The 14,346-nt window shown below is 47.3% G+C and overlaps 1 protein-coding gene across 5 annotated transcripts in view; it reads left to right on the top strand.

Annotated features, from left to right (window-relative positions):
• The window catches only part of Slc43a3 (solute carrier family 43 member 3), a 30,659-nt gene extending 23,203 nt beyond the window's left edge, over positions 1 to 7,456 (top strand). For 4 of the 5 annotated variants that reach the window (XM_075984676.1, XM_075984675.1, XM_075984677.1 and 1 more), the window contains exons 11-13: positions 3,534 to 3,720; positions 4,222 to 4,336; positions 6,208 to 7,456. In XM_075984676.1, the coding sequence (XP_075840791.1) occupies positions 3,534 to 3,720; positions 4,222 to 4,336; positions 6,208 to 6,306 (401 nt within the window). In that variant the 3' untranslated portion in view covers positions 6,307 to 7,456. The remainder of the gene's footprint in view (positions 1 to 3,533; positions 3,721 to 4,221; positions 4,337 to 6,207) is intronic. The other variant, XR_012911760.1, reaches the window with a different exon arrangement.
• Positions 7,457 to 14,346: the final 6,890 nt, after the last annotated feature.

Here is a 14,346-nt window from a genome sequence, read left to right as displayed (position 1 = left end):
CTGGGCCTTTTACCCCTTGGGAGCTGGAGGATAAGGGATAGAGGAAGAGAACACTGGTTTGCTGTTGGCGTTGCCTGCTCCCCCTCCCTGCTCTCTACACTCTAGCCCTGCAGCAGTATTTTGAAATCAAGCTTAGACAATATACCGTATTTACTTGCAAATACTTCATAGACTCTCCGTAACAGAGTCCCTCTTAAATAAATATTACCATGAAAATCCCCATTGATTTCTTAATATTTTCTAGTACGCATCTGCTTTCCAAATCTCCTTACGGTCCTCGGTATATTATTTCATGACTGGCTTGTTCAGTGCCTCCTTACAAAGTCCACATGAAGTTGAAAGGACAAAGTTCAATTGATGTGTCTTTGGCATCTTTATTTTTAAACATTTATTTGTTTAAGACAGGGCCTCCTCTAGCCTAGGCTAGCCTCCAAGTTACTATGTAACCAAGGCTGGCTTTGAACCCACGCTGTAGTCGAGGCCTTGGACTCCTGGTCCTTCTGCTGTCACTTCCCAAGTGCGGGGCTGACAGCCCACCCCCCACCCCCCCAAGCCCAGGGAATGGACCTTTCTTCCTCTTCTTTCTCTGGTACCGGGAACAGAACTCCGAGTCTCACGCATGCGCAGTTAATGTTTTACCACTGAGTTCTATCCCTCACCCCGATACTCTTCCTTTACGATTTATGTTAGTTATTTGTTGAAGAGAGTGGAATATTTTTCCTGTCAGATTTCCCACATTTGGTCTTGGCATCCTTTGGGTGTTTCGTGAATGGGTTCCTTTGATTGGACATTTCCTGTAAATAGGCAGATTCGAAGCTTGGAGGAGACTCAATTTTTCTTTTCTGGCAAGAATTCGTGGGAATGGAGTTGTGGCCTTTCTTTGGTTCCTTTGCAGGCCCCTGCTAGGCCGCTGTCTTTGCTGTTACGGCGCTGACATAGGTCAGCTGCTTCAGAATTTGACAGTCTGATCTATCTGTTATGGAGTTTCCCATCAGCCTGAGCAACTAATGATTTCACAACCACTGTGATCAATTTGAGACCCATGATCTGATTAGAGTGCTACTTCCGTCTTCAGCTTTTAGCAGATACGATTTCTCCAAAAGACACGATTTCTCGGACTGTTCTTCATGCTGAAGGAGACGCCTGCCTTCCTCCTGTTTAATCAGGATGTTTAAAACTTATTTTTTTGAAAACTTTATTTTTGAGAATTTCATATGTGTATACCATGAGATAGAATCATACCCGATTTTTTTTTCTTTTTGAGGGAGGATTGCTTTGTTTAATTTTTTTTTTAACCACACAATGTATCTGATGCGTGCTATGCTCCCATTCTTCTCTGCTTTCTTCAGTGCTGGAGACGGGGCTCAGGGCTTCTCCTGTGCTGTGCTGTGCTGGGCAAGCGCTGTCCCTCAGAACCACAATCCTGGCCCTCACTAGTCTTTTATAGACTACCCCCCTCCCCGAAGTGCTGGGATTGGGGTGTGTACTACCATGTCAAGCTTAAAATTTTTTAATTCTGTTTATATATTTATTTGTGTGTGTACGTGGGGGGGGGGTGTATGCCGGAGTGTATCTGTGAAATTCAGAGGACAATTTGTGGGGTTCAACTCTTTCATTCCACCGTGTGGCTCTGAGCTATGGAATGAAGATCGCCAGGCTTGGTGACAGGCACCTTTACCTGCTAAGCCATTTTACAGACCCTCATCAGGCCTGTAAAATTTTACAGTGTCTTTGTGGGACCTTCAGACAGGACTTACTAACTTTAGACAGTGTCCTTGCCTTCTAATACAGGGAGAGGATCGGGTTTGTTGAATTGGACCTGTCTCCTGCACCAGGCTTGAAACCGCTCATCTGTCCAAATACTCTTAGGTCTCTATAAGAAACAGCCTTTAGAGACCTCAGCTTGGTTGCTTGCTCACTCCATGTACGCTCATTCTTCTTAAAAGTAATTTTTACAGTTAGCATGCAGTGTTGTAGGCTTTCTTGTGGCATTTCATACATTTGGTATATACTATTCCTATTCATCCCTCATCCCTACTGCCCCCTCGGCCCTACCTCCTCTTCCTGCCCCCCCCCAGTCTCTTTCTGCGTTTTTGTCATCCTCTCATAGGAAATATTTCTGCACGCTCACAGTCTCCTCTTTTTTTTCTTTCAAACTTCAGTGACACATACTCATCTAGGCACATGCGTGCACACTCAGGTGTGTGAATGCTCCATTCTTTTCACCTGCATCAGTCTCTAGCTAGCGCCCCTTCCTCATATGCTGACCCATCCCACTCCACAATTTCTTCACTGCCAGCCCACTTCCCTTTTCCCCAAGCTCACTCACTCCAGTGTGAGGAAGGCAGCTTGCACCCCCCCACATGCACATGTACATACACGTACACACATGCACATATATGCGTGTACATGCACGCACACACATGCATACACACATACACACGTGTACATGCACACATACACACATACACACACGTGTACATGCACATGCATACACATACACACGCACACATATACACGTGTACAACATGCACACGCATGCACACACATACACACATGTACATGCACATGCATACACGTACACAGCACACATATACACACGTACACACATGCACACACATATACACACGTGTACATGCACATGTACATACACGCACACACATATATACACGTGTTCACACCTGCACACACATACACACGTGTACATGCACATGTACACACACGCACACACATGTACACTCACACATGAGCATGCACACACACACACATGAGTCCAACTAGACACAGAGCTATGTTCATCGGTCTCATTTTTGTTGTTGTTGTTGTTGCTATTTCTGATATCTTGGGATTGCTTTGCTTGCTTTCTTCCTGTTTGCACTTTATTGAAAACACTTCCTAAGTTAAGCATTTACATTTCCTCAAAACTAAAACTGGGAAACAAGATGTTGAGTTCCCTCTCTGCTTGTTTTCCTTTATTTCCCCCTTTTTGTGAGCATTTTACTGTTTTTCTTTAAAACACAATAAGCACCTACGTAGACATATTTCTGTATGCCTCCTTCCTTGGGTAAAAGGCAGACGCCATTCGCACAGCTGTGCAGCTGTCTTCTCTACGCCTCTCTGTTCTGAGACCCGTCTCACCCTGTAGCTGCCGCCCAGCTCTCTGTTATGTGGCTGGCTCGGACTTGGTACCATCTCCTCCGTTGGTGACAGTTCAGATTGTTTCCGGTCCTTTGCTATCACCGGGTCACCAGTTGTGCTATAAATGACAAAGATAATGATAACAATAATAGACATCATCATCGTCTCTGATTCCGGGTTGCAGGGAGCAAGAGTGGTCTGCAACCTGTTCAGAGGCCCCTCCATCTGTGAGTGAGTTAGGGAGCCCCAGGAAACTGGGAGGAGCAGGCACATTTGATTGACATGTAGGCGGAGAGTCAGCAACACTGAGGAGCTGGTGTTGAGATGAGACCTGGTTCTGTTTGGACAGTTCTGATTTTTTCCCTGCTCACACCCTCTCTTCCCTTCTGAACCAGGCTCCGCCCCCTCGGCAGCTGCTCTCTGCTCCACGGTGCCTTCACTGGCCTTGACGTCTCTGCTGTGCCTGGGCTTTATCCTGTGTGCTTCCATTCCTGTCATCCAGCTGCAGTACGCCACCTTCATCCTGCAAGTCATCAGCCGCTCCTTCCTCTATGGGTGCAATGCTGCCTTCCTCACGCTGGCGTAAGTGATGTTGGGGCAAGGGAGTGGGGTGGGCCTGGAGGTGACCAGGTCCAAAAGCATGTGAGGAAGGGGTGCTGGCTAGAGACTGACAGGTGGGAAGGATGGAGTGTTCATACACCAGAGGGTTTGTGTCCAGTGAGAGTCTTTGTCTTACTCAGCCCTCACTACCCGCTTCTATCCCAACTCTCCCAGAGAAGTTACAAAAGGTATTTTCCCTTCTTCGTGCCCTTGGCACTCTGTTCTTGTTTCCTTCAATAGCACTGCATCTGTCTTTCCCAGGCACAGGCTGGGTCCGGGACCCTTCTGTTTTCCCAGGGCCCATTACAGTGCCCTGGTCTTAAGGTTAGAAGGCCTGAGCAGAGTGGGAGAAGGGAAGGCTTGTGTGGGTGAGTGAACAGCAGGCCCAGGATAGGAGAGCTGGATGCTCAGCATTCTTAAATAAGTTCTGCTTGGAGCCAGAGGGCTGTAAAACTCATGAAACCTCTGTCTGTCTTCCCCTAGTTTCCCTTCAGAGCATTTTGGAAAGCTGTTTGGGCTGGCGATGGCTCTGTCTGCTATTGTGTCTTTGCTGCAGTTTCCCCTCTTCAAACTCTCCCCACAGAACATCGCTGTTTACGTGAGTACCATCCGGGGTCTGTTTCTGGCCAGTGTGTATGTGGGCCCTTGACTAGAAAGGATACCCAGGCTGGACCTACTGCACATGGCCCCAGCAGGGGGCACCCTAAGCTGATTCAAGAGACCTGGGTGTGTTAGAGGCTTCCATGGTGCAGAGCCTGGAATGTCCAGGGTTTCACTTTTCAAACTAGGGTGGTGGGCAGAAACCTGCCTCAAGCTGGGGTTTCTTAAAATTGAAGGGTTAACCCTTCGCTGAGAACCTGTGCTTTTCATAGGTCTGGAGAAAAACAGTCATTTGTGAGTGTGTGCATAAGTATATGTTACTCCAGAATAGGATGTAAATACTCTCAGAATTTCAAGCAAAAGGGTCTCCCACTTCCAGTCAGTGTAGACCAACCTTGGCTTCTCTACTGAGATTATGGCATAGACTACATTTTTCTGAGGCCAGGAGCTTCATGCTTTCATCCCTAGGCCCCATACCTAGGGAATGTTAATGGGCTAGCCCTAGAAGGTCCCGGCTCTTTAACTCTGGGGGAAAATTGAGGAGAAAAGAGATTGAATGACTTACCAACTCAGGTACTCAAGAGTCACACACAGCTAAAATAGAAGTCTCTGCCCTTGAGAGTCAGAGTTCTGGCCACCGATGACCCTACTTGGCCTCATTAAAAAGATCAGAAGGACAGGAAAGATGGGTTAGTCGTCAGGGTGCTTGCTGCCAAGTTTGGCAACTTCAGTTTGATCCCTAGGACCCATGGTAGAAGGAGAGACCCAACTGGTACAAGTTGTCCTCTAACCCCCAAATGTGCTCCATGGCACTGGTCTCTCTCTCTCTCTCTCTCTCTCTCTCTCTCTCTCTCTCTCTCTCTCTCTCTCTCTCCCACACACACACACACACACACACACACATACACAAATAAATAATTTTTTTTTTGTTTTTCGAGACAGGGTTTCTCTGTAGCTTTTTGGAGCCTGTCCTGGAACTAGCTCTGTAGACCAGACTGGCCTCGAACTCACAGAGACACACCTGCCTCTACTTCCCAAGTAGACTAAAGGTGTGATCCACCACCGCCCAACCTTAAATATGATTCTTTTTTTTAATACATTCTTTTTTAAAAAGATTTATTTATTATGTATACAGTATTCTTAGTATTCCGCATGTATGCCTGCAGGCCAGAAGAGGGCACCAAATCTTATTACAGATGGTTGTGAGCCACCATGTGGTTGCTGGGAATTGAACTCAGGACCTTTGGAAGAACAAGCAGTGCTCTTAACCCACTGAGCCATCTCTCCAGCCCAAATATGATTCTTTTAAGATTAAAGTGTAATGCAGGTTTTTAAATCTATCACTAGGATTAATGAGACTACCTTAAAACTAAGAAAAATTTCCTCAATTGTGACATCAGGAGACCTAACTCAACATTTAGCTGTCTCCCCAGCTCCTGAGTGACCAGTGCAGGCCACTGAGTATTCTCTAGGCCACTGTTTGCTCTCCCATGAAATATGCTTCATAGGGGCTGGCATGTGTCTTATTGGTACAGTGCTTCTGCACCAAGCACAAGGCCCCGTGTTCAGTCCTCAGCACTAAATATGTCCTATGTGGTGCTCCATGCCTGTAATTCTACCATCTCGGAGATGGGTTGGATGTTCAGTGTCAGCCTGAGCCATGTGAGATCTATCTCAAGAAAGAAAAAATTATGAAAATAAACCACAAGTCCTTCAGGTCAGCTTGGTGTGTGTGTGTGTGTGTGTGTGTGTGTGTGTGTGTGTGTGTGTCGGGGGGAGAAATATGGCTCAAGTAGGACTTTGTTCCTTCTGCTGGTGATAGGTGCAGCTCACAGTTACTGGACTGGCCCCTTCTTTCTGTCTTCCCAGGTGTCAATGGGGCTTGCCATTTTTCTGACATTGGCCCATCCCTTCCTGGTGTACCGTGAGTGTCGTGCTGAGAAAACAAAACCTTCTGTGACTCCCTAGCTGAGAGGCCTTCATGCTGCAGCTTTGATGGTGCTTTTCTTGAGCCTTCCACACCCTTGAAAATCCAATGTCCACAGAGACCTTGCCTACCCCAGAGAACTGTATTAAGAGCCATAGTTTGTTTGTTTGTTTTTTGTTTTTTAAACAAACACACTGGGCGTTTAAGTGCTATTCAGTACTTTTGATCACCAAGGAGAAAATTTCAGTGGCTCAGTGGCTTGCATTCACACTGACCTAAGCAAAACCTCATGTGAATTCTCTTTGGTTTGGGAGTGGGAAGTTACTCCTTGCACAGGGTCTCAGTGGAGGTTGGGGAGATGTCACTGAAACCCATATGCAGAACACCTGCTACCCTCTGGATTTTTAGAATAAATGTAAGGTCATTATGGCCTCCGTAGTACACCTGACATTTAGGTACCACACAGAGAGCAACTGTGGCTCCCTCAGACACACATTTTTGTAAGAGAACAGTCCATGAGCTTTGGGGAAAGAGGAGCACACAGAGGTCCCTCTTCCACCGCTGATGGATGACCTTGGGCTGGCCCCTGCAGGTCAGAGCATCTCTCTCTCTTTTTTCTATGTGTAGAGGCTAGAGCTCAGAGTCAAAGACCATTTTTGGAACTGGTATCCTGGAAGGTTTTTTAAATCAGTGACAGGTTTTTAAATCAGTGACAGTGATTTTAAATCAGCTAGCCCGGCTAGCTCAGTCGGTAGAGCATGAGACTCTTAATCTCAGGGTCGTGGGTTCGAGCCCCACGTTGGGCGCCAAAATGTAGCGGCGTAAACGAATGCAGACAGTTTGTAAAAATATATATAGTTTTAATGTAGAAATAGACTTACAGAACCACCGTTCCCGCGGAGACCAGGAAAGTAGAAGAGACCGCTTGGAGCACGCTCGCCAAATTTATAGGCAGACATTAGCCCGAGGCAAACACGCCCCCTAAGGGGCGGGACTTATCCCTACAGAGTCACTTAGCTCTGAAGAGCACTGGCTGCTTCTCCAGAGGACCTGGGTTTGATTGCCAGCACTCATGGTGGCTCACAAACTATAACTCCAGTCTCTTCATGGGCATTGCACACTCATGCACAGACATGCATGTTTTGCATACAAAACACCCATGTACATTACATAAATAATTTTTCTAGGGGACAGTTTTATACAATAATAAACTCTATATTTAAGGCAACTATTGCTTTCACCTCTTTGTGCTTGTGGGGAGGTGCCATCCTTGGGGAGTGGGTGCAGGGTAGAGTGGAGGGGTCTTGCTGTCCACTGTAGGCTGGCAGCCTGACACAGAACAGGGGCACGGGGGTGGGGCAAACTCCTGGGTCTGGGGAGTGAGCTCCCAGAGTCCCTTCCCCCTCTGCATACTCTTCAACCTCAGCAGATACCAGCTCATAGTGCTAGGTGCCTGCGTTCAGACTGTCTCAGGATAATCTCAGTGGGTCGCCAGCACCTGGGAAAGCCCCTCGGAAAGCCGAGTCACTTGCAGAGGGCGGCCACTCATTTCTGTCCCTGAGAGTGCGGTGAGAAGGTAGAAGCCCGTGACTGCCACTTCTCTTTTTACTCAAGATCAGATTAAAGAAAGGCAAGTAGAGAGATGGAGGCGGAGAGATGGGAAGGTCCAGAGCATGGGGTTACCATGGCTGTGATGAAACACCATGACCAAAGGCAAATTGCAGAGAGAAGTATTTATTTGGCTCACACTTCCCCATCATAGTCCATCACCGAAGGAAGTCAGGGCAGGAACTCAAACGTGGGAGACAGAAACTGATGCAGAGGTCATGGGTGTGGGGTGCTGCTTATTGGCACATCCCTCATGGCTTTCTTATAGACCCTTGGACCACCAGCCCAGAGATGGCACCACCCACAGTGGGCTGGGCCCTCTTCTGTCAATCACTAATTAAGAAAATGCTCTACAGCTTGATCATCTGGAGGCATTTCAGATTCCTTCCCTTTAGATGACCAGTCCGCGTCAAGCTGACGTGAAACTAGCCAGTACTTGGAGTGCATGGCCAGTGGATGAACGGTTTCCTCTTGGGACCCTGTAGAGAGGCCTCCCTCCCTCTCAGTCTCTTCCTGGAAGGAACCGGCTGCAGTTTCACAGGTGGAAGCCAGCAGCACAGGGTTCCCACGGTTTGGGTTGACCAAATGAACTTCCAGTGCAATCCTAGGTTGCAGCCAGCAATCTCAGCAGAGAGGGGTGTAGTGATATTTCATTTGTATCTTAATAAATAAAACTTGCCTGAAGATTAGAGAGTAAAACAGCCCCACTGATAAGCCTTACAGACCAGGCAGTGGTAACATACACCTTTAATCCCAGTAGCCAGACTAGTTTGCGCTAGAAACCGGGCAGTGCAAGCCTTTAATCCCAGTCCTAGAGAGGAATATAAAACGGGAGAAGACAGTTCACAGTCTCATTCTGAGATTCCGGGAGGCAGGATCTTCGTTTCAGACTGAGGTCGAGGTAAGAGCCAGTGGCTGGCTGCTTTGCTTTTCGGATCTTCAGGTTGAACCCCAATTTTTGTCTCTGAGTTTTTATTAATTGTGCTTCAGAGGGGCAACTGCCTTCACTGTGTCCCATAGTGCCATGGTGGGCTGTTGTCGACTACAATAAAATAGTCCCACACTAGGCCAGAATGGAGTATAATAAAGGTCTCTTTATTTAGGGATAGACACACAGATCAGCGGTCCTCTGCATGAGCAGGCAACAGGAACAGAATCCAGCTGCTAAGGGGCTGCGCACGTTCACATACAGAGGGGAAATCCTACGTGGCTGGACCCTCACTGGGGACAGTACCATCATGTGAAGTTTAGTTAACAATTTCTTAGGGACGTGTGTGATGTTCTTTAAGCCTGTTTTGATCAGAGAAATAGATGCAATTAGTCCCATTTTATCATTTTGTAAATTGAGAGGATTATAATTTTGTAAATTGGTGTCATCAAAGTTACCAAAATATGATATAAAAGCTGTTTATGATGCCATCGTGTTATGCCCAGATCACAGAGTCCCCCCAAAACTGATGAGGAGACCGAGTCCTGTATGTAAAAGCAAGGAGTCTTTATTCTTACACAAGTATGCAAACTTGGTCTTTCTGTGTGTCCATTGTATTGGAGTGGTCGGAGAGCCCCGAGCTCAGTTAGGGATGGGTTTTTATGGCAGCAAAGATAGGGGTGAGGAATTTCTAAGGTTCAGATTGGCTGATTGGCTGACATTTGTCTAGGGATGTCCTGGTGAAAAGAGATGGGTGTGTGCTGGCAGGTGATCCTATCTATAATGGTTGGAACATTAGGAATTTCCTTTGGATGGTCTGTTCCTGGGAGGTGGCTGGGTGGTCTCAGTTTGTGGTCTTTCTTGGAACCAGGGTAAACTGCGGAGACTCGGACCTCTATTGAGCTTATCAAGGCCGTGTCCTACAATCACAGGTTTATGATTCCCCTTGTATTCATCCATCCCATTATTGGCTATCACTTTCCTACACACATGCTTGGGATGTTTCTTCTTGTACTTTCTTTCTGCTACCAGCACAGGGTCCCAGACAACCCGAAGCCATGGAGCAGACCGAGAAAGCAGACTGGAGAGTGTAACGACAGAACCCAGCAAGCAGCCAGATGTTACCAGGGCTCATTGCAAAACTCTCACAGAGGGAGTTTCCAGAGACTGAGGTGTAGAGACAAAAAGTTCCCCCAAAACAGGACCAAAAATAAAGAGGAGACTTCCTAGCAGTCAGACCCCAATGACTTGTGATGACTTATTCAGACCATCAGAGCCTGACTTCTGAGGACCACAGGTGGTATTATGAGATTTAAAATGTAACAAGATAGTGAGCTGCCCTCTTGAATTCTGTTCAGACTCAGTCCCACACAAGTGGGAAGCAAGGCCAGGAAACTTTCTTTTCTTTTCTTTCTTTCTTTCTTTCTTTCTTTTTTTCTTTCTTTCTTTCTTCTTTCTTTAAGATTTATTTATTATCTGTACAGTATTCCTTTCATGTGTGCCCACACGCCAGAAGGGGGCGCCAGGTCTCTTTACAGATGACTGTGAGCCACAATGTGGTTGCTGGGAATTGAACTCAGGACCTCTGGAAGAGCAGTCAGTGCTCTTAACCACTGAGCCATCTCTCCAGCCCTCTTTCTTTTTTTCTTCCTTCCTTCCTTCCTTCCTTCCTTCCTTCCTTCCTTCCTTCCTTTCTTTCTTTCTTTCTTTCTTTCTTTCTTTCTTTCTTTCTTTCTTTCTTTCTTTCTTTCTTGACAAGAGTTTCTTTGTGTGGCCTGGCTCTGTAGACCAGGCTGTAGAACGCACTCTGTAGACCAGGCTGGCCTTGAACTCACAGAGATCCACCTGCCTCTGCCTCCCAAGTGCTGGGATTAAAGATGTTCACCCCCACTGCCCGGAAGGTAACTTCTATAAAAGAGCCCCTTTCCCTCCGAGTCTCCAGTATCTCTCTCTGTCTCAGAGTTTGCCCCTGTGTGTCCGTTCACTGCTCAAACTTTTGTGGATGTTGAGATAGCTCAGGGGGTAAAGGCACTTGATGCCAACCCTGACGACTGGGTTTGATTCTTGGGGGACCCACACGATGGGAGGGGAGAAAGGATTCTTGTGAGTTGCCTATGACTGCCACACATTTATGCATCACACCTACACGATAAATAAATAAATAAATAAATAATTTAAGTTTTTGTATCACTTCTGGTCCGGTGAGTGCTCTCACCATGATGCCTGAGGCTCATGGGTCCTGCCATGACCCAGTGTGCGTCTGTTAATCCTCACTGATCAGCTGAAGCTGATTGATTCAGCTGAAGGTGCTGCATGCCAATGCCCTAGTGCTGGCAGCGGCCTCCCTGAGAGTGAGCACTTGGAGCAAGGATTCCTGTGGCTTCGATTCGAAGCCTCCCTCTCCACAACCTCTCCGGAGACAGGATAAGAACTCCTGCCTCTAACATTGTTTTGTTATGACATTTCTGTCTTCGTCAAAGGCAGGCCGCTGTTCTTTGTGAGTGATAAGGAGCTCCCAGATAGGGCATCCTTGCTCCTGGGCACACAAGCAGCCTGTGTGACTTTCATCACCGGGCTGACTCACCAACTGGCCTTAAAGTCCAGGACCATGGCTACCTCATACCAGATCCTGTCCCAGGGTTTTGAGTTTTCTTTTTCTTAACCTCAAATATTTGCTTGTGTCTCCCTCAACAGTTTGTGTCCTGGGTCCAATTTGTGTAGGAAAGACTCTGGGTATTGTAGGCGCCAGCAGCAATCCAAAGCAAAATAAAACAAAAAGAATTCTTATTCACACTGCACTTCACTCTGCCCAACTATAGGGGAGATAAAAATTCCAGTAAGTTTTGCCCACAAGCACGAGAATGAGCTGGGTATGGGAAAGCAATGCCTTTAAATCCCGGCACTTGGGACTTAAACTCACTCTGTGAGTCTGAGCTCTTTTATTATACAGAGAAGCCCTGTTCCAAAAAGGAAAGCAATAACAACAACAAAAGAATGAGAGAGAAATTTTTGGAATAAGGGACTGCTTTGTCTCGGGCCCTGGAATTGGAATCTCCAGGCTCCGGAGCTGCGGTGCTCAGTGTCTCCACTGTGGAGTGACAAGACGATTTGTACTGGAGCTGGGGAGCTGTGGCGTCCTGGCCTCCTGCAGTTGCGCACTTCCACAGCTTTTCTCCAAGGAGGGAAATCCACTCGAAGGCCCAGATAGAGCAAACAATCAGGAAGATTGGCTTTTAGCGGGTGACAAAGCAAAAGCAAGACACAAGGCGCAGCAGCCAGGGCTGCCTCTAGCGTCTGCCCCGGGAAGTCTCAGTCTGTTGCTGCTCCTCTCCTTGCCCACCCTCAGGAAGGTCTAGGGGTGATCCCCTCACTGGAACAGGCAGCTTTCTTAGACACTTACCCACAATTCCGTCTGTTTCAACTAGACGCCTTAGAATATGTATAAAGGTATAACTACTGTAAAGTTAATTTTACACCAGGTGGTGGTGGCGCACGCCTTTAATCCCAGCACTCGGGAGGCAGAGGCGGGTGGATCTCTGTGAGTTCGAAGCCGGCTTGGTCGACAAGAGCTAGTTCTAGGAGAGGCTCCAAATCTACAGAGGAACCCTGTCTCGAAAAACCCCCCAAAAAGAAAAAAAAAGTTAATTTTACTAGGTGAAAGGGCACTGGTGCTCTGTACTTCTCAGAGAAGGATTTGGTAGAATTGGCAAGGGGAAACCTGCCAAGGCCACAATTATTTTTTCCTCCCTGCTATCTGTTTAATTTGGTTATCTCATACTCAGGTGTAAACCTTCTCATTTATCTCCTCACATGTCCCTGATCTTGTTGCTTTAACCAAATACTCACTTTTAGAATTACACTTATATTATTGTCTGGGGGAGGGGGCACATGCTACACTGTGCGTACCCAAGTTGGATAACTTCTGGGAATCAGTTCTCTCCTTCCACCAGGCCATTCTCTCTACCATGTGGGGACCATGCAACTGTCAGGCTCGGCACCAAGACCCACTGAGCCACCTTGCCGTCCTCTAACAACTGTTTAGACTGGAACACAAAGATGAGGGGACACGGAATTTCAGCACTTCAGGCAGGACCTGGCACACGGCACACGAACCACCTGGCTGAGCCACAAACATGCGTGCATGTCTCTGGCGACCCCATGGAACAGCAGAGCGGAGGCATCTCCGTCCGTCTGGAGTCTGGAAAGCTTTCCATCCCACCTTAGGCTGGGATGGAAAACCATCCTGGGAGCCTCAACTCAAGTTTGTCTCTGCCAGATTTTCTCATTATCTAAAACCTTAAGCCAAAGTCAATGAAAAATATCAATCTTCATATTCATTTTGTGTGTGTGTGTCAGATTTGTTTCTCCTGCAGTCAATGTGGAAAATCCAAATGTGCAAAAATGTCGATGCCTGGGGGGAAGGCTCTTGACTTCCCCGAAGTCCTGGAGGTGGAGAGGAGTTGACCCTGTTCTCGCGTCCTCCAGCCGGGTGTCCTAGAGAGTTAGACAGCCTCTTGGTACAGCAGTTTCTGTGCTTTTGAATAGAGGTTATCATCTCTGCTTAGCGAAGAGTGAGGACCAGTGGGGCTCCCTATGACTATGCTGGCCCCACCGTGACACAGTAGGTTTGCAATTAATTTCACCTATCCTTTCATTTTTTTGTTAAAGATGCAAAATGTGCTGGGGTAATGATGTCACATAAACGTGGGAGCAATCAGCTAATGAGTGGGCCAGTTTGAGGCCCTCACCATGAGCCGGAGCCCACATCTGACCTTGTCTGGATGGCCAGGAACCAGATGCTGGATAGCCTAGGGACCCAGGATAGAACCAAACACAACCGGCCACAAAAGAAAAAGAAAGTCAGTGAAGTGCTTCTTAATGATATTCTCCTGTACTCGTCGACTGGAGCTTAGTCCGATCGTCATTAGAGAGGTTTCATCCAGTAACCAGTGGGAGCAGATGCAGATACCCACAGCCAAACAATAGATGGAACTCAGGGAACCCCCCACAAGAAGGGGAGGAAGGATTGTAGGAACCAGAGGACACCAGGAGAACATAACCTACACATACAACTAAGCAAGGCTCATAGGGGGCTCACAGAGACGCCTGCGTGGGTTTGAGCTAGGTCCTCTGCAAACGTGTTATGGTTGTGTAGCTTGGCGTTCTTGTGGGACTCCTAACATCGGAAGTGAATGGTGTTTCTGACTCTTGCCTGCTCTTGGGATACCTTACCCTCTACTGGGTTGCCCCATCCAGCCTTGATGTGAGGGTTGTTCTTAGTCTTCTTGTAACTTGTTATGTCATCGTCTTAGTTATTACTGTGAGGAGACACCGTGACCTTGGCAACTCTCATAAAGAAAACATTTAATTGAGGGAGCTTGCTTACAGTTCAGGGGTTCAGTCCACCATGGCAGGGAGTATGGTGGCATGCAGGGAGACGGGGTGCCGGAGAAATAGTCTAGTGTCCTACATGTTGCAGGCAACAGGAAGCTAGCTGACACACTGGGCAATATCCTGAGTATATAAAATTTCAAAGCTCACCCCC

This window comes from Microtus pennsylvanicus, chromosome 9 (assembly GCF_037038515.1).
Source record: "Microtus pennsylvanicus isolate mMicPen1 chromosome 9, mMicPen1.hap1, whole genome shotgun sequence".
Taxonomy (NCBI): Eukaryota; Metazoa; Chordata; class Mammalia; order Rodentia; family Cricetidae; genus Microtus; species Microtus pennsylvanicus.
The sequence above is the reverse complement of the archived record's forward strand: the minus strand, read 5'-3'. Positions and strand labels throughout refer to the sequence as shown.